General features: G+C 47.2%; 1 protein-coding gene across 2 annotated transcripts in view; it reads right to left on the bottom strand.

Annotated features, from left to right (window-relative positions):
* DCX (doublecortin) overlaps positions 1 to 23,025 on the bottom strand; it is a 145,184-nt gene extending 122,159 nt beyond the window's left edge. For both annotated transcript variants that reach the window (XM_056859395.1, XM_056859396.1), the window contains exons 1-2: positions 22,921 to 23,025; positions 20,470 to 20,860 (exon numbers count right to left, since the gene is read on the bottom strand). In XM_056859395.1, the coding sequence (XP_056715373.1) occupies positions 20,470 to 20,833 (364 nt within the window). In that variant the 5' untranslated portion in view covers positions 20,834 to 20,860; positions 22,921 to 23,025. The remainder of the gene's footprint in view (positions 1 to 20,469; positions 20,861 to 22,920) is intronic.
* Positions 23,026 to 24,586: the final 1,561 nt, after the last annotated feature.

Genomic DNA, 24,586 nt, shown 5'->3' with positions numbered 1-24,586 from the left:
GCTATAACAACTGATCTCCAGCCGATAGAGATCAGTTCACCTGGCCGCTTTGGCAATTGGACTCTGTGGCATGGAAGTCCCTCCCCTTCCCAAACCCTGCCCTCCTCAGGCTCTGCCCCAAAAACCTCCCGCCAGTAGCGAAGAGGGACCTGGCAACCCTACCAAGTAGGTAGACATGTCATGTGATTTCCTACGCTGCTTAGGTCTCGATGGTGGGAGAGGCAGTCTTTGTCTGGGAGCCCTTGAAGCTACCCTGCAGCTTTGGAGACGGGTGGGAGACACAAGAGCATTGCAAGGGACACTTTCCCTTTTGCACAAAGATTAGATAATAATTTCAACTGAACAGGGCAACGGCTAGTAAATCATTAGTTGTTTTTTTTTAATATATAAGACTTGTCTGCCCCTGTTGTCTTGCCTCCAAGCATTCCTTGCAGCCAGGTGTCCTTGTCTGTCCTTACCTGATTATCGTGCGATCAGGAAGTGAGTAGAGAAGCTCCCTCCATTCAACATATGGCAAGAACTCTAATAGGTTTAGGACACAAGGAAGCCTCTAATAAGCTTACCGCAACTTGGCAAATAGCATCTCCCTCCGTACTGTTTTTCTGTGGCTAATGTCAATGCTATCAGAGGGAAATGGCAGAAATCCTCATGATTGTCCTTATCGGAAATATTTTAACCAGGGGTTTGATTCATAGATAAACAGACCACACACGTTTTTAATCCTGCAGTCACTCTTGAAGGAGCTCCTTCCTTCCTCAGAGAGGAATTTGTATTAAACCTTTTCTACAAAGCAATGTGGATTTTAATCGCAGACACGGTCTTGTTGTTTTTAGCAAACTGTTGTCTTAGCTTTGATTCTCGAACCAGAATTCTGTGTATCCCAACTCTTTGCATTTTAATCTGCTTGCAAGCCGCCTTGAGCATTTTGTGGGAAAGGCAAGCGGTGAACGTGGTAAATAAATTATTAAGTCTATGGGATTTTAATATCCGGACGTTATGCAACGTGTCAGACTGAGGTTGTGATGGAGAACTGCAGTCATCTGGGTGGGACAGAATGACAAAAATACCCTTCAAGGGAAGAGTGTCGTCCCCCGCCCCACTGATATTTACGGCAGAGATGTAACCCTATCCTAAAACCATATGGAGCTCCATTCAAGCTGTTGAAATTCTTCAAGGACCCTCTCAATGAAATTCTAGAAGAGTCACAGGCAGGGCTGGGTGAAGTCACTTGGCCCAGCCAAGTGGCATGTTCCAGGAGACACACCCCAGAATTCCTTGCCATGATACTACTCCTGGCTTTTGTGTGGCCAGTGAGGTAAACAACTTGCACAACAACCTACAGAAAGCTTCCCTGATGTTAGTTATGTCCTACCCTAGGGCTGTTCACCTCCAAGGGGGGCCTGGAGATTTCCTGGAATTACAACTTATCTCCAGACTACAGAAAACAATTCCCAAATGCAAATGTGTGGGTTTGGCCAATTCATCTGCTACCTTTTTTACACAAACACAAAACATACTGCCAAAGCTTCCAGACTTCCTTCGAAGTACATGGTTATTACCTTTAAACCCCTATGTGGAGAGAGTCCAGGGTCTCTTGAGAACAGCCTTCTGCCATTTGAGCTTCCCTATCAGTCCTCTCCAAAGGCCCTGCTCTCTAGAAGGGGCCGTGGCTCAGTGGTAGAGCACCCACTTGTTGTGCAGAAGGTCCTCGGGTCAATCTCCAGCATTTCCAGTTGAGGGCTGGGTAGTAGCTGATGTAAAAGACCTCCATCGGAGACCCCAGAGAGCTGCTGCCAGTCTGAGTAGACAATACTAACCTTGATGGACCACTGGTCTGACTCAGTACAAGGCAGACACATGCTCTGTGCTCCTTCCCTTTATGATGTTAAGTGGATTGCCGCAAGAGACAGGCCCTTTTCTGGGGTGCCAAACTCTAGAACTCCCACCCCACACCCACGGTGCCAATTTTTCAGCTTCTGATGCAAGTGAAGATGTTGATTTTTCCTTTACCTTTCATGAACATTAACCAGAATTCTGTGTTCTTTTCTTTTGTGCTGTCAAGTCACATCTGACTTCTGACAACCCCGTGGGGTTTTCAGAGGTGGTTTGCTGTCACCTGCCTCTGTGTAGCTTCCTTGGTGGACCATCCAAGAACTAACCAGGGCCAACCATGCTTAGCTTCCGAGATCTGACAAGATCAGGCTGGCCTGGGCTATCCAGATCTGTGTTTGTACACATTGGCTTTAATATTTTGCTACTATTTTTAAGTATTTTAATTAGGGTTGCCAACCTCCAGGTGGTAGCTGGAGACCTCCCGCTATTACAACTGATCTCCAGGTGACAGAGATCAGTTCCTCTGGAGAAAATGGCTGCTTTGGTAATTGGACTCTATGGCACTGAAGTCCCTCCCCTCCCCAAACCCCGCCCTCCTCAGGCTCCACCCCCAAAATCTCCAGGTATTTCCCAACCTGGAGCTGGCAACCCTAATTTTAATGCTACTGTTGATTGTATTTGTGTTTTATTGCAGGTCTTTCAAATGTTACTGTTTGATATGTTTTATTGCCTTAATTATGTTGGAAGGTGCCTGGGGACCTGGCGTGGCTAAACGCACATGAATTTTAAGCACAGAAATAAACATAAAATGCGCAAATGGCACCCAGCAGCAGGATTACAGGAAGGCGGCCTTTTCACAAAAGCGTCAGGTTAGCACATACAGTAAACTGTGGGTGCACATCTGGTGGACAAAGGAGGAGAAAACTGAGCTGAGCCCATTTAGAAATTTCATCCATGAAAACTCATTCCAACCAACGCTCTCCAGAGGGCAGCAGCCAATTTCTCCGGCTGTCAGCTGAGCTCTCCGGGATCATCCATTATGTGCCACGCTTGGATTGTGTTTCACTGTATGGGCTCGGTTTTCACTTTCCATGGATTTATAATTTGAGCGGGAATTACACACACTTAGAACCTTTCTGGAGTTTTGCTGTGCTTTGCTAAGTTTCCGTGTTCTGAAAACTCATCCCAAACTACTTCAGATTACTTCCTGACTTGCCTGTCCAAGAGACCCATTCCTCCCTTTGTGGGTACAATTCAATCGATGCCTTCGGGGACAGCTGCTATAATCATAGCAAATAATACAATATCTGGCACAGCAGGGAGCCTGGCCTCTCTGGAGACATGGCTGCATCCTTTTCAAAATGATGTAACTCATGCTGTTGAGCCTAGTTAAAAAATAGCCCATTTCCAGAGTTGATGGAGTAGCTTGTGAAAGGGGCCTTGTATAGGGGCTGTAGGACAATCAATTTTAAAAAAAATGTTCTTCAGCCCATTCATGACTCCACGAGACAGTTGACAATGAATTTTGAAAAGCATGTAAAATAATTCCAATCAAAATAATTAACTGGTAGAAAAAAAGCCAAGGAAGAGAGAATGTGGTCTGCTGGTTAGAGTGATCTGGGAGACCCAGGTCTGGTTCCCCACTCTGCCCCTGAAGCTTGCTGGGTGACCTTGGGCCAGTCACACTCTCTCAGCCTAACCTACCTCACAGGGCTGTTGTTGCGAGGATAAAGCGGAGAAGGAATGGCTTTGGGTCCCAATTGAAAGGCGGGCTAGAAATGAACGAAATAAATTTGAGTAGAAACTGACAGCAGCATGCCATGCCCCCTTAAAAAAACAACCTTGAAACAGGAGAGTTTAAGCTAGTATTAGAAAACCAGCTGTGAAGGGGTAAGGTGGAACTTCTTTGGGAAGTAGGGATGCCAGCCTCCAGGTGGGTCCTGGGAATCCCCCAGAATTGCAGCTTATCTCCAGACTACAGAGATTAGTTCCCCTGGACAAAATGGCTGCTTTGGAGGGTGGACTCTACAGCATTTTACCCTACTGAGATCTCTGTCTTCCTCAGGCTCCACCTCCAAATCTTCAGGATTTTCCCAACCTGGATCTGGCAACCCTACCCCTCACCCCCCGGCAGTGGCCAGGAGGGATCTGGCAACCCTATTGGGAAGGCAGTTCCATAATCTTGGTGCCACTATATCAAAGGCCTGTAGACCCACCGTACAGTGGAGCTCTGAGATGACCTGAGCTCCCAGGCAGGATGAAACAGGAGAAGGCGATTCTTGAGATGTTCTGGCTGCAGACCTTTTAGGACTCTAAAGGTCAAAACCAGCACTGTAAATTGGGCCCAGAAGACAACAGAGAAGAAGTAGAGATATAGGTAGAGTATCCCTTATCCGAAAATCTGATGTCCAAAATGATCCAAAATCCAAAACTTCTGGTGAGATTGTGACACCTTTGCTTTCTAATAGTTCAATGTACACAAACTTTGTTTCATACACAAAATTATTAAAAATACTGTATAAAATTACCTTCAGTTATGTTTATTATATAAAACATACATTATTTTGGGGTTTAGACTTGGGTCCCATCCCCAAGATACCTCATTATGTATATGCAAATATTCCAAAATCCAAAATAATCCCAAACGCTTCTGGTCCCAAGCATTTTGGATAAGGGATACGCAACCTGTAATGCAAAACTGCACATACGTTCCAAGTGGCCTACTTCCATTAACAGCCTGGTGGTTCCACTCTCAACCAGTTGCTGTTTCTGAGCAGCCCCAAAAAGAATTCGTTAAAGTGTTCAATATGGATGTCAGTCTACAAATGGGTAAAATCAACAACTGCCTGTACACGTGCATTCTCCGTTGAGGCTCCCAGCTTATATAATGGCCTGCCCAAGGAGGTCAGGAAAGTTCCCACTCTCCTGGCTTTCCACAAACGATGCAAGTTTGGTGAACTTTGGGACAGGGGGTCCAATTTCATGGGGCCGCAAAAGGGTCGCCTCCATCTTCCAGGCATTTGTGAGCCAAGCTGTCCATTGGTTTTCAGGGTCAGAAGTTCAATGTTACCAAGGACAGGCGGAAAGAGCTGATTGACAGGCTGGCACCTCAAAGTCTCGGGGCTGCCTTTGTATCTGGGGCACATAGCATGATATCCATGCAAATCAGTTTCCAAACTGAGAGAAAAGGTTTAAATGCAAGAAAAATAAGGCACGGAAAACATTTCTTTTGGTGGCAAATGGCATCCTGTGAATAGTCCTTTATTATGGTCATCAAAAATCTGATTTCAAGAGATGTTCACGGTGCAGGGAAATGAAGCCTCTATGCAAGGCGACCTTCAGTTTCAGAGCAGGTTTTCGGGGGGGGGGTGATATTGGAGCCAGCCAAAGTCTTGACCATGGGGGCTGTCTGAAGGAGACTGTTCAACCCCGTGGGTAAGTCTCCGTCGGAAACCTGGCGGTGTGAGCAGCTGTTCAAGCCGGCTCTTTTTAGCTGGAGGGTATATCCCTCTGGATGGGACTGGTGAGCCCCATCTTTTAAACAACCCTTATGCTTTACCCAAATTAACCCTCTGAATGCTAATGGATGGATGGTTGGATGGTTGGATGGTTGGTCAGACCAAGTTGGCTCTGATTACACGACCCCTACCAACTATGGGGCCCTAACAAAAACAGTCAAAAAAGATAGAAAAATTGGAGAAAGCACAAAGCTGTGCATCTGAGCAAAGGTGAAAAGCCGAACCCAAAAAAAGCCTAATAATTATTCAGCTTTTTCAGGAATCGCCTATTTGGCTTTAGACAGATCCCCAGGTTTTGGTGTTCAGTAAACCCGAAACCCAAACATTACCAAAACTGCTAATTTTGGGTTTATTTTCAGTTTGGGTATATCAATATGCACAACCCTAGAGGGAACTGCAGCCAACCTGACCATACCAACCAAGGAATGACCAATAGGTCAGCTTCTTGGTCAAGGTTTCTCACTGGACTGAGAAATAATGCCCAGATCTTTTTCATACCCTCCAACTGCTTGCCTGCCAGTCTTGGCAAGGGAAGGAGGAGGGCAAAGAGACTAGTGGGGGCATGGGGGATGTCTGGAGTTCTTCAGAATTACAACAGAGCTCAGTTTCCCTGAAGGAAATGGCAACTTCAGAGGGCGGAATCTGTGGTGCCACAAGCTCCCCAAACTTTGCCCAATCCAGGCACAACCCCCAAATCTCCAGGAATTTCCCAAACTAGAAAAGTCAACCCTGAGAACAGGATGGAGGGCACAGCAGTTGCATAATCTTCTTGGCAGCTTTAAAGATTTAGCTGTCATGATAACCTCCCCAAATGAGGTGAAGGGGCGGCGTTTGTAGAAAGGAGGACCGGCCAGCCCGACCAGCACGCTTTCACGTGCAGTGTTGATGGGGTGGGTGCAAGAGAGGCCATTTAAGGGGCCAGTGGCTGTCTCTGCCCCCTCTTTTATCCTGATGGGGGGGGAGTTGCCTACACTGCTCTGGTAGGTATTTGGTATCCCCTGTGGCGGGAGCAGAGTGGGTAAATTTGCTTGAGGAGTATGAACAACGTTGGGAATTCCTGCTGATTTGGGGGTGGAACCTGGGGAGGGCAGAGTCTGAAGAGGGGAGAGACCTCTATGGGGTATAATGCCACAGAGTCCACCCTCCCAAGCAGGCATTTTCTCCAAGGGAACTGATCTCTGTAGTCTGGAGATCAGTTGCAGAGGGGGCAGCCGTGTCAGCCTACAGTAGAACTGCTAGATTTTCAGGGTATAAGCTTTCGCGATTCAAAGCACCCTTCGTCAGACACGAGTAGGAACGGAGATCTCTGAGTCCTTATATCCCAGTTGCAATTCTGGGGGATCTCCAAGCTCTACTTGGAGACTGGCAACCCTGGGTATTGAGTAAAACTTAAGTGAGCCCCCAGAGATATCAGTTTGGAGGCTGAAGGGGCAGTTCTCAGACCAGAAGTCTGGGGCTTTGTTGCCTTCATAGACCTGGGACTTGAACCCTTGAGGGATGACACTGTCCTTGACCCATAGAGTTTGCAGCTAGGGGGAAAGGATGCGGCACACCTCCCTTGAAGCCTTTGCAAGGAGAAGGCTGGGCTGTAGACACTTAATGGCTCCGTGCTGAGAGCCAGGGGAGCATCTCCCATACAGTATAGGATGCACAGACAGAGGAGGCCAGACTCCTCTGCATCCCACCAAGAGCCCGTAATGCAACTTGGTTCTGAACAGGTACGCCTGTGGACACTGCAGATCTCTGGATCAATGTAAAACTAATGTTGGCTCTTTAATTATCCCATTCAACTGTGTCGTTTCCTCTTATTCCACATCTGCCTGCCAAAGACAGGTTTTCCAAGGTGCCATCTGGCAGACCGGCGGCCTAATAAATGTAATGGGTGCAGAACATTAATTTTTCCCTCCTCAGCTAGCTTCCTGCTAGCTTCCTGCTTTCTCAGAGCAAGGAGCATAACCCCAAACCACAAGCAGAAGGTCACTTTCAGAAATGAATTACGTTGCCCTGTAACTACTAAATCAGGTACAAATGCTGGCCATGTATTATACGTTTCAGCCCATTAATGTCTTTCTTCCTTTCTCGTTGGCTTAAGAAACACTAGGAAGTCTTGCCATTATGCAGCAGCCAACCACAGTTTCTGCTGTTAAACTTAGCAGTTGAATTGCCAGATAAATAGTAGGGTTATTTATTACACTAAGCACACAACAGGGTAGGATTCTGGCCATAAAATTGCATAACTCATTTCATCTCAGCCTCATAAATAATGTGCTCGAAAATTTAACACATCCTGCTCGCACAGTTGGAGGCAAACATGATCACCAAGGTGGACGGCAGGGAGCCCCTTCCGATGCACACCCAGGACTGACTAGATATACCATGTCATTCTAAGCAGATCTGCATCCTTCTAAATCCATTGACTTCAAAAAATTTCATCACACCTTTTTCACCTCCCACCGCCCTGGGATTGATGGGAATCATAGTTTTCTTGGCCTTATGATTCAATTTTGAAAGCTGCAAAACCATCATTTCCATGAATCCTAGCAGGAATAGACTGGAAAAAGCAATTTCTGCTCACAGATCCATCCATCCAGGTCAGGCTATTCCCCCACCCGTTTTGAGGGGAACGGGACTGGTGGGGAGGGGGTAGGCACCAGAATGTGTGATTTTTGCGCACAACATACTATGTGATCATCCCACTAAACACTTTTCAGTGTTTAACAGGGACGTCTCCAAAACTGTAAGTGGTTTTAGGGAAAGTGCAAGGTGTTTACCGAGCATTACTTAGCCCGTAACACTGGGTACCTCCTGCTCCCAGATAGCTCCCAGAACCAGTTTACAACCCACATTTGGTAAATGGGAAATCCCCAGGCCCCCACCCCTTCCTGATTGTGCTTGTTTATCCGTAAAATGAGGAAGTTGAATAGGATTGCCAACCTCCAGGTAGGACCTGGCCTGGAGATCTCCTCTGTTACAATTGATCTCCAGACAGCCAAGATCAGTTCCCCTGGCAAAAATGGCTGCTTTGGAGGGTGGACTCTATGACACTCTCTTCCCCAAACTCTGCCCCCCTCAGGCCCCACCCCCAAATCTCCAGGTATTTCCCAACCCACAGCCAGAACCCTAAAGTTCCATTATAAAGAGTACTTCTGAGAGAGGGATCTGAGAGCAGAACAGGAATTCTATCCCATATTTTTTATTGTGAGCCCAGACCTGATTGTGTGTGTGTGTGTTAAGTGCTGTCAAGTCACTTCCGACTCATGGCGACCCTATGAATGAAAGTCCTCCAAAATGTCCTGTCTTTGACAGCCTTGCTCAGATCTTGCAAATTGAGGGCTGTGGCTTCCTTTATTGAGTCAATCCATGTCCTGTTGGGTCTTCCTCTTTTCCTGCTGCCCTCAACTTTTCCTAGCATGACTATCTTTTCCAGTGACTCTTGTCGTCTCATGACGTGACCAAAATACGATAGCCTCAGTTTAGTCATTTTAGCTTCTAGGGTCAGTTCAGGCTTGATTTGATCTATAACCCACTGATTTGTTTTTTTGGCAGTCCACGGAATCCGTAACACTCTCCTCCAACACCACATTTCAAAGGAATCTATTTTCTTCCTATCAGCTTTCTTCACTGTCCAGCGTTCACACCCATACATAGTAATAGGGAATACGATGGCATGAATTAATCTAGTCTTGGTGGCCAGTGACACATCCTTACACTCCAAAATCTTTTCTAGTTTCTTCATGGCTGCCCTTCCCAGTCTCAACCTCCTTCTGATTTCTTGGCTGCAATCTCCCTTTTGGTTGATGGTGGAGCCAAGGAAAAGAAAGTGTTGAACAATTTCAATTTCCTCATTGTCAACCTTAAAGTTGTGTAATTCTCCTGTAGTCATTACTTTTGTTTTCTTGATGTTCAGCTGTAGTCCTGCTTTGGCACTTTCTCTTTTAAACTTCAGAAGTCGTTTCAAATCTTCACTATTTTCTGCCAATAATGTAGTGTCATCAGCATATCTCAAATTATTAATGTTCCTCCCTCCAATTTTCACTCCACCTTCATCTAAATCTAATCCAGCTTTCCTAATTATATGTTCTGCATATAGATTGAAGAGATAGGTAGATAAAATACATCCTTGTCTGACACCTTTGCCAATTGGAAACCATTCCGTTTCTCCATATTCTGTTCTAACTGTGGCCTCTTTTCCAGAGTACAGGTTGAGCATCAAAACGATCAGATGTAGTGGCACACCCATTTCCTTTAAAACCAGCCATAGCTTTTCATGATCCACACAGTCAAAAGCTTTGCTGTGATCTATGAAACACAAGCTGATTTTCTTCTGAAATTCTCTTGTATGCTCCAGTAACCAGCGTATATTTGCAATATGATCTCTAGTGCCTCTTCCTTTTCTGAAACCAACTTGAACATCAGGCATTTCTCGTTCCATATATGGTAACAGCCTTTGCTGTAAGATTTTGAGCATCACTTTACTTGCATGAGAAATTAATGTGATGGTCCGATAGTTGCTGCAATCTTTGATGTCTCCTTTCTTGGGAATTGGGATGTAAATGGATAGTTTCCAGTCTGTGGGCCATTGTTTTGTTTACCTGATTAGTTTACCCTAAATATAAAACTTATTTGTTTATTTGTTTTATATCCTGTCTTTTCCCCCAATGGGGACCCAAAGCGGCCTACGTCATTCCCCTCCCCTCCATTTTATCCTCACAACAATCCTATGAGGTAGGTTAGGCTGAGAGAGTGTCTGGCCACCCAGACTGGTCACCCAGCAAGCTTCCATGGCACAAGTGGGGATCTGAACGGAGGTCTCCTACATACTAGTCCAACACTCTTAACCACGACACCCCACTGGCTTTCAGTGAATCACTGCGGGCTACTTTCATTACCAGGCACTGAAATAGCAGAACCAAAACCCACTCTTTAATAATGACAATTGTAGATATTCAAAGCATAAATTGCAACTAATCCCCATTACAAGATTATCAGAGCACTATCAGGAAAAGGTTCACAAACTGCCAGTTATTGGTCATTTATGCATGGTCGCTTTAACCTCCTTTATTCCCCGTTTCAGCCAGGATCAAAGTAACCTGGGTTGGGGGAAACTGAATGCATTGGCTGGAATGATCAGGGATGAAACTGTGTGCTAATGGAGGCATGAATACAGAAAAGCAGTCTCCCAAGTTCAAATCAAGTCCCACCCCTTTAAATGATGCTCTGTAATTGGCTGACTTCGCAGTGCTCACCATGAGGGAAGATTCCCTCCCCCCAAACCCAACTGCTACATTAAAAAAGCATTTTAAGAACAAAAAAATAACAAATGGAGCTACCTGAAAGAAGGGGGGAGAAATCCAAGCCTCGTTTTAAAAAAGCATTTCTTTTGCTCAGAAAGAACTCCGAGATAGCAGGAAGCACTTGAATCCCTGCCTCTTTACACAATTCTTTGTGATTGGCTGTGAGAGAAGCCAATCTTCTGTGCTTCCCCTGTTTGGCTATCTGAATGCTGCCTTGTAGAGGGGTTTGGAAAAGGGTGGGGTGAAGCTCAACCCGGGAACAGAGTATGCATGCTCTGTGACTCTGGAATGAGCCAAGATGAACGGTTTAATTTGGGCCAGAAGAGGAATGGGAAAAGCCGGGTTCATTTTGCGTTGAAACAGCGTTGAGCTTCCAAGGAATGAGGTAATGTGCATACTGAAAAATTTGATCCTGGCTGAAACAGGGAATAAAGGAGGGTAAAGCGACCATGCATAAATGACCATTGGCTCTGCTGCTTCTCATAATGAGAAATACAGGGCTGGAAATCTAATGAATAAGACTGATGAGCAACCCTCGTAAATAATGTGCTTGAAAATGGAACTTACCCTGCCTGCAATGTCCTTTTCCCCCTTGAGTTGATCACCCACACACTGCAGAGACGTTCACATTTTTAAGCAATCTGTATTTCAAGTGTATATGCTTCTTTTGTGCCCGTGGAGTCAGTGGCATTCATTGTCACCCTCAACAGCCAGCTGGTAGCTGCCGCTGGAGCATGCTCAGACCTGTGGAGCAAGGACTCATGATGCATGACATATCTAGAGTGCCTAGACAATGCAATGCCTTCCCCCGCACATGAACCACCGTTCCCAAGTGGCAGTGATGCACATGCACAGACCTTTGTGATCAGAACTTTTGATAAACACACAAAAATGAGCAAAAAGACTAGAGAGCTCAGCCATGCAACTTTCGTCTGAGCTTCCCAGCAGGACTGGGGCTCAGGCAGGCAAAATGGGCAAGGTGAGCAGCCAGCACAAAAGCACAACGCTTCTCTTTTGCAAGCACTTCTTCCTCGGCTCTTCTCAATGTGCTGGGTGGGTGGAGGATGAGGAAGAGACAGCGCGGCTTCATTCTGGACTGGTGTCTTTCCCAGCTCACAAACCAAGAATGTGCAGGAATGAAGCGCTTACGTGCCAATTTAGAAACATTTAGAACACTCACTACAAATCAGCTTTTTTTCACGTGTTCAAGGATGCTGCTCACAGTTTGTGGTTAACCACGATTTGAGCACAAGCACATTCAATGCTGTGATGTCCTCCAGGGCTCGAGAATGGCCCTATGCGCCCAAGGATGCACATAAAACATGGTTACAGTCAAAAGCAGTTCAAAGCTCACATAGAACAGCATGTGATCGTTGGATGGCTTTTGGCTGTGAACCATGTTTGGTGGGGAACAACTTCGAGTGTATATTTGCAAGCTGCATAAAAACATGCGATTAAGCGAGATCTTTTGTCCCAATACCATTTAAATTTCCCCTTGGGAGAGGCTCAAGCTACGCTGACCTGCTTGGTAATTAATCACTAGCAGAGAAGGGGCCCGTGGAGAGAAGGAGGGAGGAAGTGTGCTGAGAAAGCACCACTGATAGGGAATGCAGCTGGAGAGGTTCGACTTTCTTTCTGCTCCATGCTATCGTTTCCATATGCAGGAGGTCAAGAGGAGCCATGCTACTGAATTAACCAGGATTTCTGAAGTCAGACATGACAAGGAAACACAGTCGACACTGACTACAGTTAAGTAGCCAGATAAAACTGTGGCTAGGAATGCTAGTTTAGCCCCCCTACAGAAATAACAGTTTGTTGTACAGATGTCACGATAAACTGACTTCAATCAAACCAAATTATGGATTAGAATTGCATTTTAATGCAGCCGCTGAGACCAGGAAAACATGATAAAAAGAGCATGACTTAAATTTTAGAACAGAGAGAACATAAGAACATAAAAAAGCCATGCTGGATCAGACCGAGGTCCATCAAGTCCAGCAGTCTGCTCACACAGTGGCCAACCAGGTGCCTCCAGGAAGCCCCCAAACAAGACGACTGCAGCAGCACCATCCTGCCTGTGTTCCACAGCACCTAATATAATAGGCGTGCTCCTCTGATACTGGAGAGAATAGGTAAGCTTCATGACTTTTTGACTAGTAGCCATGGATAGCCCTCTCCTCCATGAACATGTCCACTCCCCTCTTAAAGCCTTCCAAGTTGGCAAGAAAGTATGAGGGGGATGTATGAAGGGATGAAGCCCTGCGGAAAACAGCTGGCTTGCTTGATTCTGAATACTGAACCTAATTCCAGATACTGGATAATGTAGATCCTAAGAAAGATGCTAAATTCCTGAAACTCTGGGTCCAGGATGCTACCTGCTTTCTATACTGCAAGCTTTATAGTCTTCTCAAAGCTCATCATAAAAAATATGGAGCCCTTCCCATACCTTGGCTGAATGTGCAGAAGGGGAGCAACCTGCGCATGTTGATTGGTTCTGTGTGCACAGATTCAACGATGTATGCATGTCATATCAGTGAACCCAGGAGACGGTGAATGCATGGAGACTGGGGGTGGTGAAAGGCAGTATGATATAGCATTGGACTTGAACTATTAATTATTTATTAACCATATTAACCACTAGGACCCAAGTTCGAATCCTCCCTCAGCCATGAAGCACCTTAGGTGAACTGGGCCCAGCCTAACCAATTTCACAGGGTTGTTGTGCAACTAACATAGTGGGGTGAAGGAGCCATATTAATGTCACCTGGAGTTCCTTGGGAGATGGGAGATAGGGTAGGGGTAAACATTTGTTTTTTAGATTTATATCCTACAACAAAAGTTTCAGCCAAACGGTTTCCAAAATAGCTTATATACAAATAAAATAATATCTTAAGAAACACAAAAATAATTGCAGTGCCTGGCAACAAGGAGGAGGGCTGTGGGCAGGGATATGAGGGAGCCCTGTCACTTCTAGTATAAAAAGTGGAAGTGACATAGGAGCCCTAGGAATCACTGGACACTCTATGGTAAAACTATAGAAATTCTGGTGATTCCTAGAGCTACCATATGTCACATCGGGATTTTTTTTTAAACCAAAAGTGATATGATGCCACAGCTGGTGTCTTCCCCCCCGCCCCGCTCAGAGTGGGGGCAGATAATGGGATCGGGGGCAGGGAATCCCCCCACCCCTGCCAGGGGCTTGACAGCCCCTGCAAAGTAGCCTGGCATGCCATCCTCCTCCTTGTGAGGCACTTTATACATTTCAGTTGCTTGCTACAAGACATAAGCCACGTGCTCTTAGGGCCCCAGCAGCCAGCTGTGCTTATTCGCATCCCTAGACTGTTTATAAATAAAGCAGGAAGTAGGGGGTCTATTTGACCAAAAATCAGCACACAGAAAGGCACAGCTAACCCCCCTCACAGCCCTGCTCCCCAACGACAACTAGTTTTTTCCCCAGCCTGACTCCCTTCTGGGATCAGAGATAGGGTTACCAACTAGGGTTGGGGGTGGGAACCTGAGGGGTGCAGCGTTGCGTGTGCGCCATGATGTCATTTCCATTGTGTCACTCTAGGAATCACAGGAAACTCTACTGGAAAATAATGGATTCCCAGAGCTACATGACATCCCTTACGGTTTTACCAACGAGTGATGCCACCCTGCGCATGCAATGTCAGCGTTTTTAAAATGCCCCGGCCTGGTGGAACGCGATGCCCAGGGAGGTTCTGGCCCTGTGGGACCTGAAGCAATTCTGCAGGGCGTGCAAACCTGAGCTGCTCTGCCACGAATACGGTTGAGGACAGCGACGGTTTCCATCGGGCTGGCCTCCCATCCTCTTCCTCCTTCCCACCCTCTGGTAGCGCTTTATGGTGTGTTTTTATTGGTGGTATGGTTACCTGATGTATTGTTATTGCTGCTATGATTGGCGGTGCCATTTTTATCCAACTATTGTTGACAATTTAATTGCAATGTTAAGACTGTTTTAATCTTAAATGGTTGTAAGCTGATCTGAGCCCGTCCTAGTCGGGAAGGTAAAGGTAAAGGTCTCCTGTACAAGCACCGAGTCATTTCTGACCCATGGAGTGACGTCACATCCCGACACTAGGCAGACTTTGTTTATGGGGTGGTTTGCCAGTGCCTTCCCCAGTCATCTTCCCTTTACCCCCAGCAAGCTGGGTACTCAATTTACCGACCTCGGAAGGACGGAAGGCTGAGTCAAGCTTGAGCCAGCTACCTGAAAAACCAACTTGTCAGGATTGAACTCAGGTCATGAGCAAAGCTTGGACTGCAGTACTGCAGCTGACCACTCTGCGCCACGGGGCTCGGGAAGAGCAGCCTCAAAATCCAATAAACAAATAAATACATTTCTCCCCACACCAGGGGACAGCAAACTTATTAGTCAAAAGAGCCAAATATCAACAGTACAACGACTGAGATTTCTTTTGAAAGCCAAATTTCTTAAACTTAAACTATATAGGTAGGTACACTGTTTATTAACTTAATAAACTTTAATTAAAGTTTTAAGTCTTAATTAAACTATAGGTACACGGAATAAAACTTGATATACTTAATAGTAATCTTATTTATTGATAAAAATTAAATTGTAAGTCCCTGCCATTTCCCCCTCCCCGTCCGGAGTCCTCGTCTGGAGGCCTGGTCTACCGCCATAAAAGCCTATTGGTAGACCTGGCCTCCAGCGGAGTCCCATTGGGAGGCCAGGTCTACCCACTGGCTTTCTTAGCAGTAGACCTGGCCTCCGGAGGTCCATAGAAGCCAATTGGTGGACCTGGCCTCTGAAGGGGGACTTTTCCCCCTCCTCGGAGTCCAGGTCTACCGCCAAGAAAGCCAGTGGGTAGACATGGCCTCCCAATGGGACTCAGCCGGAGGCCAGGTCTACCAAAGGAAGCCCGCCCCGCCCAACAGCTGATAGGCGGGGGGGGGGGCAGGAACCGCCGAGCCGCCCGCCCAGCAATCGTGCAGCTAGAGGGGAGGGGAGGCTTTAGCCTCCCAACCATTGAGGGCAAGGGAAAGGGGACCTGGCCATTCTCCACGGCGGTGGGGGGGGAGACAGCACGCCCACTCGCCTGCTCTCTCGCGCTCACTCTCTCTCTCTCACAGCTGCGCCGGTTCCGCAGCCTGGCTGCCGGCGCGAGCAGGCGCAAGAGCAGGGGCTCCAAACCAAGTTCGGAGAGCCGCACTCAACGGGCCAAAGAGCCGCATGTGGCTCGGGAGCTGCAGTTTGCAGACCCCTGCCCCACACTGTTGCAAAAAGAATTGCACCTGGAGAAAATGGCCACTCTGAAAGGTGGACTCTATGGCATTATACCCCATTGAAGCCCCTCTCCTACTCAAACCCTGTCCTCCTCAGGCTCCACCCCTAAAATATCCAGGTATTTTCCAACCTGGAGTTGGCAACCCAAGCAGTCTATAACCTTACACAGGTAGAACTTAAAATATAAGTGTAGGGTTTAAGTTGACTAAGAGGGATGGGGAATCAAAGCAGGACACATATGCAAATCGAAACTTAGACAACACAACTGAAAGTTGGAACCAAAGGAGTGATAAGAGTCTTTTACTGGTCATTTATGTGTGGGAGTTTTACTTGAGGTTTGTTGCTGGCTGGACCCACACTTTCCTGTTGGGAATCTCTGCACCAGCAGTCTCCAAGCTCAAATCCTGCCCCTTTAAATGCTGCTTTTTAACTGGCTTACTTGTAGTGCTTACTGTGAGAGAAACCCCCCCAAACCCAACTGCCACATAAAAAATCATTTTAAGAACAACAGAACAAGCTCCCAGGAAGGAGGAAGTATTTCAATCCCCGCCACTGAACATGCTGCTTTGTAATTGGCTGTAAGCGAAACCAAGCATGCGTGCCCCGCACTTTGCCTGACGCATGGGGATTTCACCCGGGCTTTGCTTAGGGAAGATGGAAGAGTTGGGTTAACAGAGGAACTGGAAGACCCGGACATTGCGAGGGCTGGGCACAAGGTCATCTCTAATGGACAGAAAACTCATGCATAACTCCAAGGAACAACCGAGGCAGACGGGGAGTGAGCGTGAGTGAAAGTACCCATGCATAAATTAAATGTCTTTCTAAGGCCTTCCGCAAGTCTGTTGCAAGCTCTCCGCTGCAGATTGTCTGGCTGACTGTGATGGCGATGGTGTTCCTGGGGTGCTTGATGGGGTTGGAGATCTCTTTCCAGGCTCCTTCTCAAGTTACTCTGTTCTCTGCACTGGGACCCGCAGGTCTTCTCTTTCCCTTTCCTCCTCAGGACTCACCTACAGCTCCCTCAGGGCATTAAAATACCCTCCTCTCCCCAAACTCCAACACAGGGCCAGACTAGGGTTGCCAACCTCCAGGTGGGACCTGGAGATCTCCTGGAATTACAACTGTACTGAGAACAGTTCCCCTGGAGAAAATGGCTGCTTTTGGAGGGTGAACTCTATGGAATTAGACCTTGTTGAGGCCCTTCCCCTCCCTAAACCCCATCCTCCTAAAGCTCCACCCCCAATATCTCCAGGCATTTGTCAACCACAAATCAAACTCTGAAGCTTTCCTCCATCCTAAGGAGCTTTCCTCCAACTTAAGGGCTTCTTCCACTTTTGGAAGAGCCACTTAAGTTGGAGGAATGTCTCCTTATGCTGGAAGAATGCTCTTTGAAGGGTGGTTGGATCCACCCCAATAATAGAAGGAGTTCAGTTTTTCAGCTCTCTCAAAAACAGCATGACCTTAAAATGGCAGTGAACAAAACCTGGATATCTGTGTGAGTATTCTGTACACGTAGCACATGCACAGAGAGTGACAATATTGTAGTGTGTGTGTGTGAGTGATATAATGATGACTGTGGGGGGACGGACCCCATATGCTGAGTCCCAGTGGTTTGAAAATCCACATTACAATCATCATCACATAACAAGTATCACCACAAAACGTTTTGTCTTCTGAAGTACAAGAACGTTTTGTAGCAAAATCCTTTTTACATTAGGACAATGAATTATTTGTTTATTTATTTATTCTGCACCACCCATAGACATGGTGTCTCACAGTCGCACAGGAATGCATGAATAAGGCTGATAGGATCACAGCTCCCCCTACCCCTTGTTGCTATTTCCCTTTTTTTCACATGTTTTCTTCCTAACGAAAGGAAGATGGGGTGCAAGTCCAGTGTTTTAAATAAATCCCAGAAAGAATGGCAAAACCGCTTAGCTGTCTGCACTGAAAGATAAAATTCAGGTGCTGAGACAAAGGATGAAGCCATCCAGCCGTAGCCGATGGGTGACCTCGTCAAAGATTAGGCACATTGGTTTCACCCTGCTGGCAAGGCGATAACAAAAGCCGGCCTGGACACTTGCTGATACCATGATGTCATTCTTGGAAACCCTAGCTTCTGGGATAGTATTTCCAGGGAATGACATCATTCAAGATGGCAGCCGGTTGGTTTCGAGGCAACTGGCAGGCAGGCAAAGTAAAGTCAGTGGCTGAATGCCTGCCCAGGCTCCAAGAACCATAGACGGCACCCTGATGTTAAACATTTGCAGCCTCCCAAATACATCTGGCGGTACTATACTGGGTGCATTCACCCAGACAGTCACAAAGGTAAGCTAAGCAAAGCCCTTGCAAAAGCCACAGGTGCACATATCTGGTATCCTCCCCGCTTACAGCCCTGAAGCCATACAATAGAGACCAATGAATACCTCTGCGTACGCACTCTGCACAGTCTTTTTTATCTGCCCTCTCAGATAAGCCGTGCCCTGCCCTTTATCACAGCAGACAGCTTCCTGCAGGAAAATTCTGCATAACTGTCTACCTCTGCAGGCATTTGTGAAACTATCTACCCCAACCGCTTTAACTACCACTAGGAGAAACGTTAGGCACGCACCACACCTTACAACTGCACGATGCACCATCCTGCACTCCTTTCTACAGGCAGTGATGCACACAACTCTTCCGACCCTCCTAATGCAGTTAACGCCACGTACCCTCTCCCCATAGCCGCTCCAACAAACACAGGCTTGCATCCTGTGTGTATAATCCCCTAGCACGCGACAGACACACCTTCCCCTGTGGGTATACCGCGTATCGTCCCCTCTGTGTTTCCACAGACACAGTGAACACTGTCGCCCCAAACAAAGGGACACACCCTGCAGACACACTGATACACATTTCCAGCAAGTCCAGTGGATTTTTCTTTTAAACAAAACACTTCTTAAAGCCACAGGTAGTAGAAGCCTGACAGCCACTGCTTGTATTTTAAGATATCATTTTTCAATCCCCTCCCCTGCCAGTATTGCAATAAAGATTTTTTAATATATATGTATTTTTATTTATTTATTTAAAAAGCAGATCTTCCAGCATCAAATCAAATATAATTATCATGCCAGCCGTGTTTCTTTTTCTTAAATAATCCCATAGCTTTAGGGCACTCTTATGGTTCTCTTTGTGACTCAGAATGTGACGTTTGAACGTTTTGAGTTAGTGACTCTGCATACTGCGGGCATTAAATCACCGCTACAGATATAGGGGTCATTTGCATGCTAAACCTATAAAACACTGCTACACACACACACACACCCCTAAAAGGTGGCATATGGCATAAATTGTTCACACACCCTTTACACAGACAGAGCTTCACCCAGACACACCCAGACAGAAGTACTTTTTACAAAGCCCCCAACTGCACCATTCTCTTTCACGCCCACTCTTATAAAAATCCTGGGCACACCCCCTTCCATACCAAGCACACAGAACCGATGCATGCAATTGTTGTAAGACAACAGTGAACAGTTATCACAGATGTGGTCCTAAAAACAGCCTCCGTCCCCACACAGACAGACATTCCACTCACAGGGCACAGCTTACACACCAGAAAGCAAACATGTACACATGCTAAATTAAATGAAGACACCCAGCTTCCCAGCGGCATCCTATTAATACACTGCACAACCCCTTTGTGCGCATATGTGCTTGGTTCTAAATGCACCTCTCTGTTCTGGTAGGCTCATATATCACTGATGGTCAATAAAAGAACATTTTCAGAAGGAGAACGTACATCACACCAGCCCTGTGGCACCTCTAGCCTTACTAATAGAGAGGGGGAAATGTACAGACACCCCCAACTCTACCTACAGAGTTTGAACACGACATCCCCATTTAAAAATAAATAAATCCGGCTTTCCATTTCATGCTTAAACACACCCACAAGCTGTGCATACACCCAGAGAGAAATCATAAAATGCACAGCCCTGTCTATGTACCCCAGTTGCACAGAGGCATTACGGACACACCCCCAAGCTCAACAAGACACATCCTTTTCTGGTGCAGAGGGGAAATTCCTTGGTATGCAACATCCCCTGGAAAACTTTCTGCATCTTCCAACATTGACTTATTCTTTCCCTGTCCCTGTGTGAACCGCAGCTCAGTGCTAGAGATCCTGCTTTGACCAGCAGAAATCCCAGGTTTGGTTCCGTTATCTCTAGATAAGGGGTCATGAGAAGCAAGACTGGGAAAGACCACCACCCGAGACCTTGGAGAGACACTCCCAGTCACAGTATTGCACTTTGTGGGATCAACAGTCAGACCTGAGACATGCGCTTCCTATGGTCATGTTTACCTTACCTAAGGTTGGGGAGAAACTCTAATGCCATTCTTAAAAAGAAATTGATGGGGAGATCCTGCCTCCACTGAAATCCATGGGAGCTTCCCACATTCATCTATCAGGAGCGGAAGCAGCATGGCATTGCAGGTGCCGCTTTTGGAACTCGGCATCCTGTCTCTTGCCACCCTCCCTGCACCGGCAAACACGCACTGTCTCCCGCCAAGCAATTACCTTCTTCCAGCTCGTCCATGCTCCCGATCTTCCTGCCGCCATCGATGGTGTAAATGTAGCGAACTCCCTGAGGCAGGTTAATATTATCAGACAGAGACCGGGTCAGGTCAGCCAGCAAGGCATCAAAGCTCCGGAAGCGGTCCGAGGAGACGGCGTACACAATCCCCTTGAAGTAACGGTCCCCATTGCGATAGAAGCGCACCTTCTTGGCTTTCTTCTCATTGCTCAGCGCTTGTAAGGTCCTGGTTCGGTAGAAGCTGCAGTGGGCACTGTGAGTGGGGCTGGGCAAGCCGTTCATACGGGAGCCTCGCATGTTTCTGGACGCCTTATCTCTTTCGTCAAAGTGTCCAAAATCAAGTTCCATAGCTCGGTGACCCCTAGAGATGTGAAACTGAGGGGAACGGAGGACAGAGGGAGGAAAGGGGCAAAGGAGAAATCACAAGTGAGCCACCACAACGTGCTGACAGAGAAACTGCATATAGAGGTGGGTCTTGGATTGGAGCTCTTTTCATTTAAGGAACCCAACCCATGCTTGGTGGTGGGGGGGGCTGATGTTTCACCTTCCCTGGATGGATGGAAAGAGAGGCTCGTTCTTGGATTTTTGGAGATGGTTCAACTACTGGCAAGGAGGTCTTCTAAGCAGTACAGAAGCTTTTAGGGACCTCTTGCTAACTCGGTATCAATGAGGAATAAAAGGGACAGGAGGTTGGAGTGGAGATGTCCAGCAATGGAGATGTGCACCATGATCCATGAACAGCTTGCGACCAGTGCACAGAAGTTTACTGCAGCCTGGGAAACTTTGATTGAGCGGCTGATGCACGGAGGTGGCCAAGCCAAGCCAAGCCAAAGCCTGAAGTCAGACAACCTGAAGGCCGAAGAGCCGGGCCCCCAAGGGGTTCGACCTGTCGCTGCTTCGAGGGGGCAACACCTTGTGTTAGGGGCATTTCGACTGGGAACGGTACATTGGGAGGGCTGATGGAAGTGACCGGCCACACTGCGGTGGTCTTTGTGACCGGCTGCTCAGGAAAGGAGTCAGACCCAGCCCTCCCTCCCCTCCCCCACAGACCCCTCCTAGCCATCAATCCATTTCAGAGACGTCCTTAATTTCCAAGAATATGCAACTGGCAAGGGCAAAAAAAAGCTCACGTTCAAACGGCAATAAATTAAGTTTATGTTCCATTGCAGTATTTGCTTCCTCTCGGTTCATTTCTGCAGTCATGTAATTAGGATGGGTTTGAATTTACCCACTCCCTAGCATTCCTCTCCCTCTATCTACTGTTCTATTAAGCAGGGGTATTTTTTTGGGGGGGGGTTTCCTCGCTAAAGTACCAACTAGAAATATTTACATAAATATTGGTGCCACCATAAACGGGCACCTTTCATTGTTCCGGGCTGTCGTGCTACCATGATAGGAAAGGGAGAGAAGGCTGGGGAGGAGGATGACAGCAATAGCCGGAGCCTGGGCAGAGGCGAAAGAGAGCGCCCGTCCTCTCGCAACAGAAAACTTGGAACAACGTTTTGTAAAAGAGCCCTGCAAAAAAAAGAGAAAGAAAGAAAGAAAGAAAGAAAGGAAGAAAGAAAGAAAGAAAGAAAGAAAGAAAGAAAGAAAGAAAGAAAGAAAGAAAGAAAGAAAGAAAGAAAAAAAAAAAGAAAAAGAAAGAAAAAAAGAAAAAAAGAAAAAGAAAGAAAGAAAGAAAGAAAGAAAGAAAGAAAGAAAGAAAGAAAGAAAGAAAGAAAGAAAGAAAGAAAGAAAGAAAGAAAGAAAGAAAGAAAGAAAGGGGGGGGAAGCCAGCTGTCAGCCGGCCGCTCTGAACTATTAACATGCAGCTCACATCTGCTCGGAGCGGCTTCGCGCAGCGGAGCTGGGGTCAAGACCCATCAGATGCCCGTCCTGGGGGACGCCCTGGCTTGCTTTCTGCTGCCCAGACCTGGTCCGGTCCGTTGCCCGGTTCCTCTTCTGCTCTTCCCACCCTGGCCCACTGACCCCTCTCCGACCTGCTCCTTGTCACCGCTGCAGGGACTGCTGTGCTCTCCCCCCGCTCTCCTTCCTTTCCTTTTCCTTTTTCTTTTCCTTTTATCCCTTCGAAGCTCCTTGATCCATTGATCTTGAGCAGCCTATATCTAGTGTTGGAGGGATAGAAGGACTGAAACCAATCTGGCCACTGACAATGTAGCCTTGGGGTCCCTGTCGCTTAGTAAAAAAGGCATTATGTCAGTCACAGAGGCCCGAGGCTCCCTCCGGCACTCCCCCCCCCCCCGGGTACAGGAGTGGCTTCCAGGAGACAATGACATCTCAAGGCAACTTTGGAGAGAGGGATGCGGGGAGAGGGCTGCATCCTCTGGACCGACCTCTCTTTCTCTTCCCCCTGCATCTGGCGTCTGTTACTTTCTGCCTGGAAAGGGGAAAAATATATATATCTATATCCAGATCTGCCTTCAAGCTCTACTTACCGGTTTTCAGCTCGCAGGGTGGAGATGCTGAAGGAGAGAAACCCAGGCACGCTCTGCCTTTGTTGTCTGAAAGCCAAGCGAGAAATGCCTGCCAGTTTGGCTGGGTCTCCTCCTAGGTCCTAGTGCCTTGTGACTCGGCAGCCCCCTCCCCTCCCCTCCCCTCCCCTCCCCTCCCCTCCCTCCCTCCGAGGTAATTTTGCCTCCTTGGGCTTCAGCCTCCTGACTGATCGTCCCTTGAAAATCTCTTTCTCCATCTTTTAAAGAGGAAGGGCAGGGGAATTCCAGCTTGCCTTTCCCCACATGCAGGGTGGGCCAGAGACTGCAGGCATTGTTTCTAAACCAGGGGCGGGGAACCTTTTTTCCGCCAAGGGCCATTTGGATATTTATAACATCATTCGCAGGCCATACAAAATTATCCACTTAAAAATTAGTTTCTTGGGCGGTCCTAGCAGTTCCATAGCTAATGACTCTTCTGCGAGGGGGGGAAATGTTCCTTTTTTCAGCAAAACAAACTCACATCTGCCTTGAATCGAGGCTATTCCTGTCCGCGGGAGGGGGTGGATCACCAGTCTTAGATCCTTCTGAGCTAGAGATCTGCCAGGACCCACGAAGGGCCAGACCAAATAATTTCGCGGGCCTTAAACGGCCCCCAGGCCTGACGTTCCCCACCCCTGTTCTAAACCAAACCTCCTATTGTCTTCCCTTGATCTAATGCTCTCCCAGACCCATCTGGAAACAGCTGCAGTTTGATTTCTGCCACCCCCGTGATAGATTTGCAGGCACTGAACTTACGGTTTTGGTCAATGGCCGCGGGAGAGGGTCTGTAAGCACGGGATGGTGTAAGCAACCCCTTTTTCTTCTGGCTTGGTTCTCCCACAAACTCATCAGGATTGTCTTCAGGAAGAACGGGCTCCCACAGGTTGGTTTGACCCTAGAATCTGGCATGGAGGGGTACACTGCCCCTAGAAATGGAGGCTCCACTGACGAAATGCTGTTCCTAGACAATCCTCTGTGCACATGTCTAATGCCTGTTTAAAAGTCAAACTGCAAGAGACACCAGGACATGCTCAGCTGGATTTTTAAATGCTATGGCCCCAATAAGGTTTGGGCCCATGTGGGGGAGAGGAGGTTTAATATCACACACACACACCCCATGTGTGGTTTTACTAATCAAATTCTGCCTGTTTTTATCCTGGCTTTACTCCAAGGAGCTCAGGGTGGCACATATGGATCTCTCCCACCTCTACCGGGTCCTTACAACAACCCTGTGAGGAAGGTTAACCCGAGAGATGGTGACTGGCCCAAGGCACTCAGTGAGCTCATGGCCGAGCGGAGATTTGAACCTAGGCCCCCCAGGCTGTAGAGCAAGAGTTTAACCACTGTGACATGTGGACCCCCAATCCCTGTGTTGAAAAAAAGATCAACAAAAGATGAAAAAAAATGCCCCTATTCTCCCTTCAAGAGCTCACAGCCTCGTGTGTAAAGGACTGGGGAACCACATGGAGAGAGTTATACCCCTCCCCTTCCCCTATGGCCCCAATCCAAATCAGGTTTCTGCATGGCTTCAGTTAGCCTTTAAAAAAATACTCAGAGGAAGAACTGATCACCGCTTCAGTCAGTCATATCTCATCCTTCCCCCAATAGGGACCCAAAGTGGCACGTAACC

Source organism: Euleptes europaea, chromosome 13 (assembly GCF_029931775.1).
Source record: "Euleptes europaea isolate rEulEur1 chromosome 13, rEulEur1.hap1, whole genome shotgun sequence".
Taxonomy (NCBI): Eukaryota; Metazoa; Chordata; class Lepidosauria; order Squamata; family Sphaerodactylidae; genus Euleptes; species Euleptes europaea.
The sequence above is the reverse complement of the archived record's forward strand: the minus strand, read 5'-3'. Positions and strand labels throughout refer to the sequence as shown.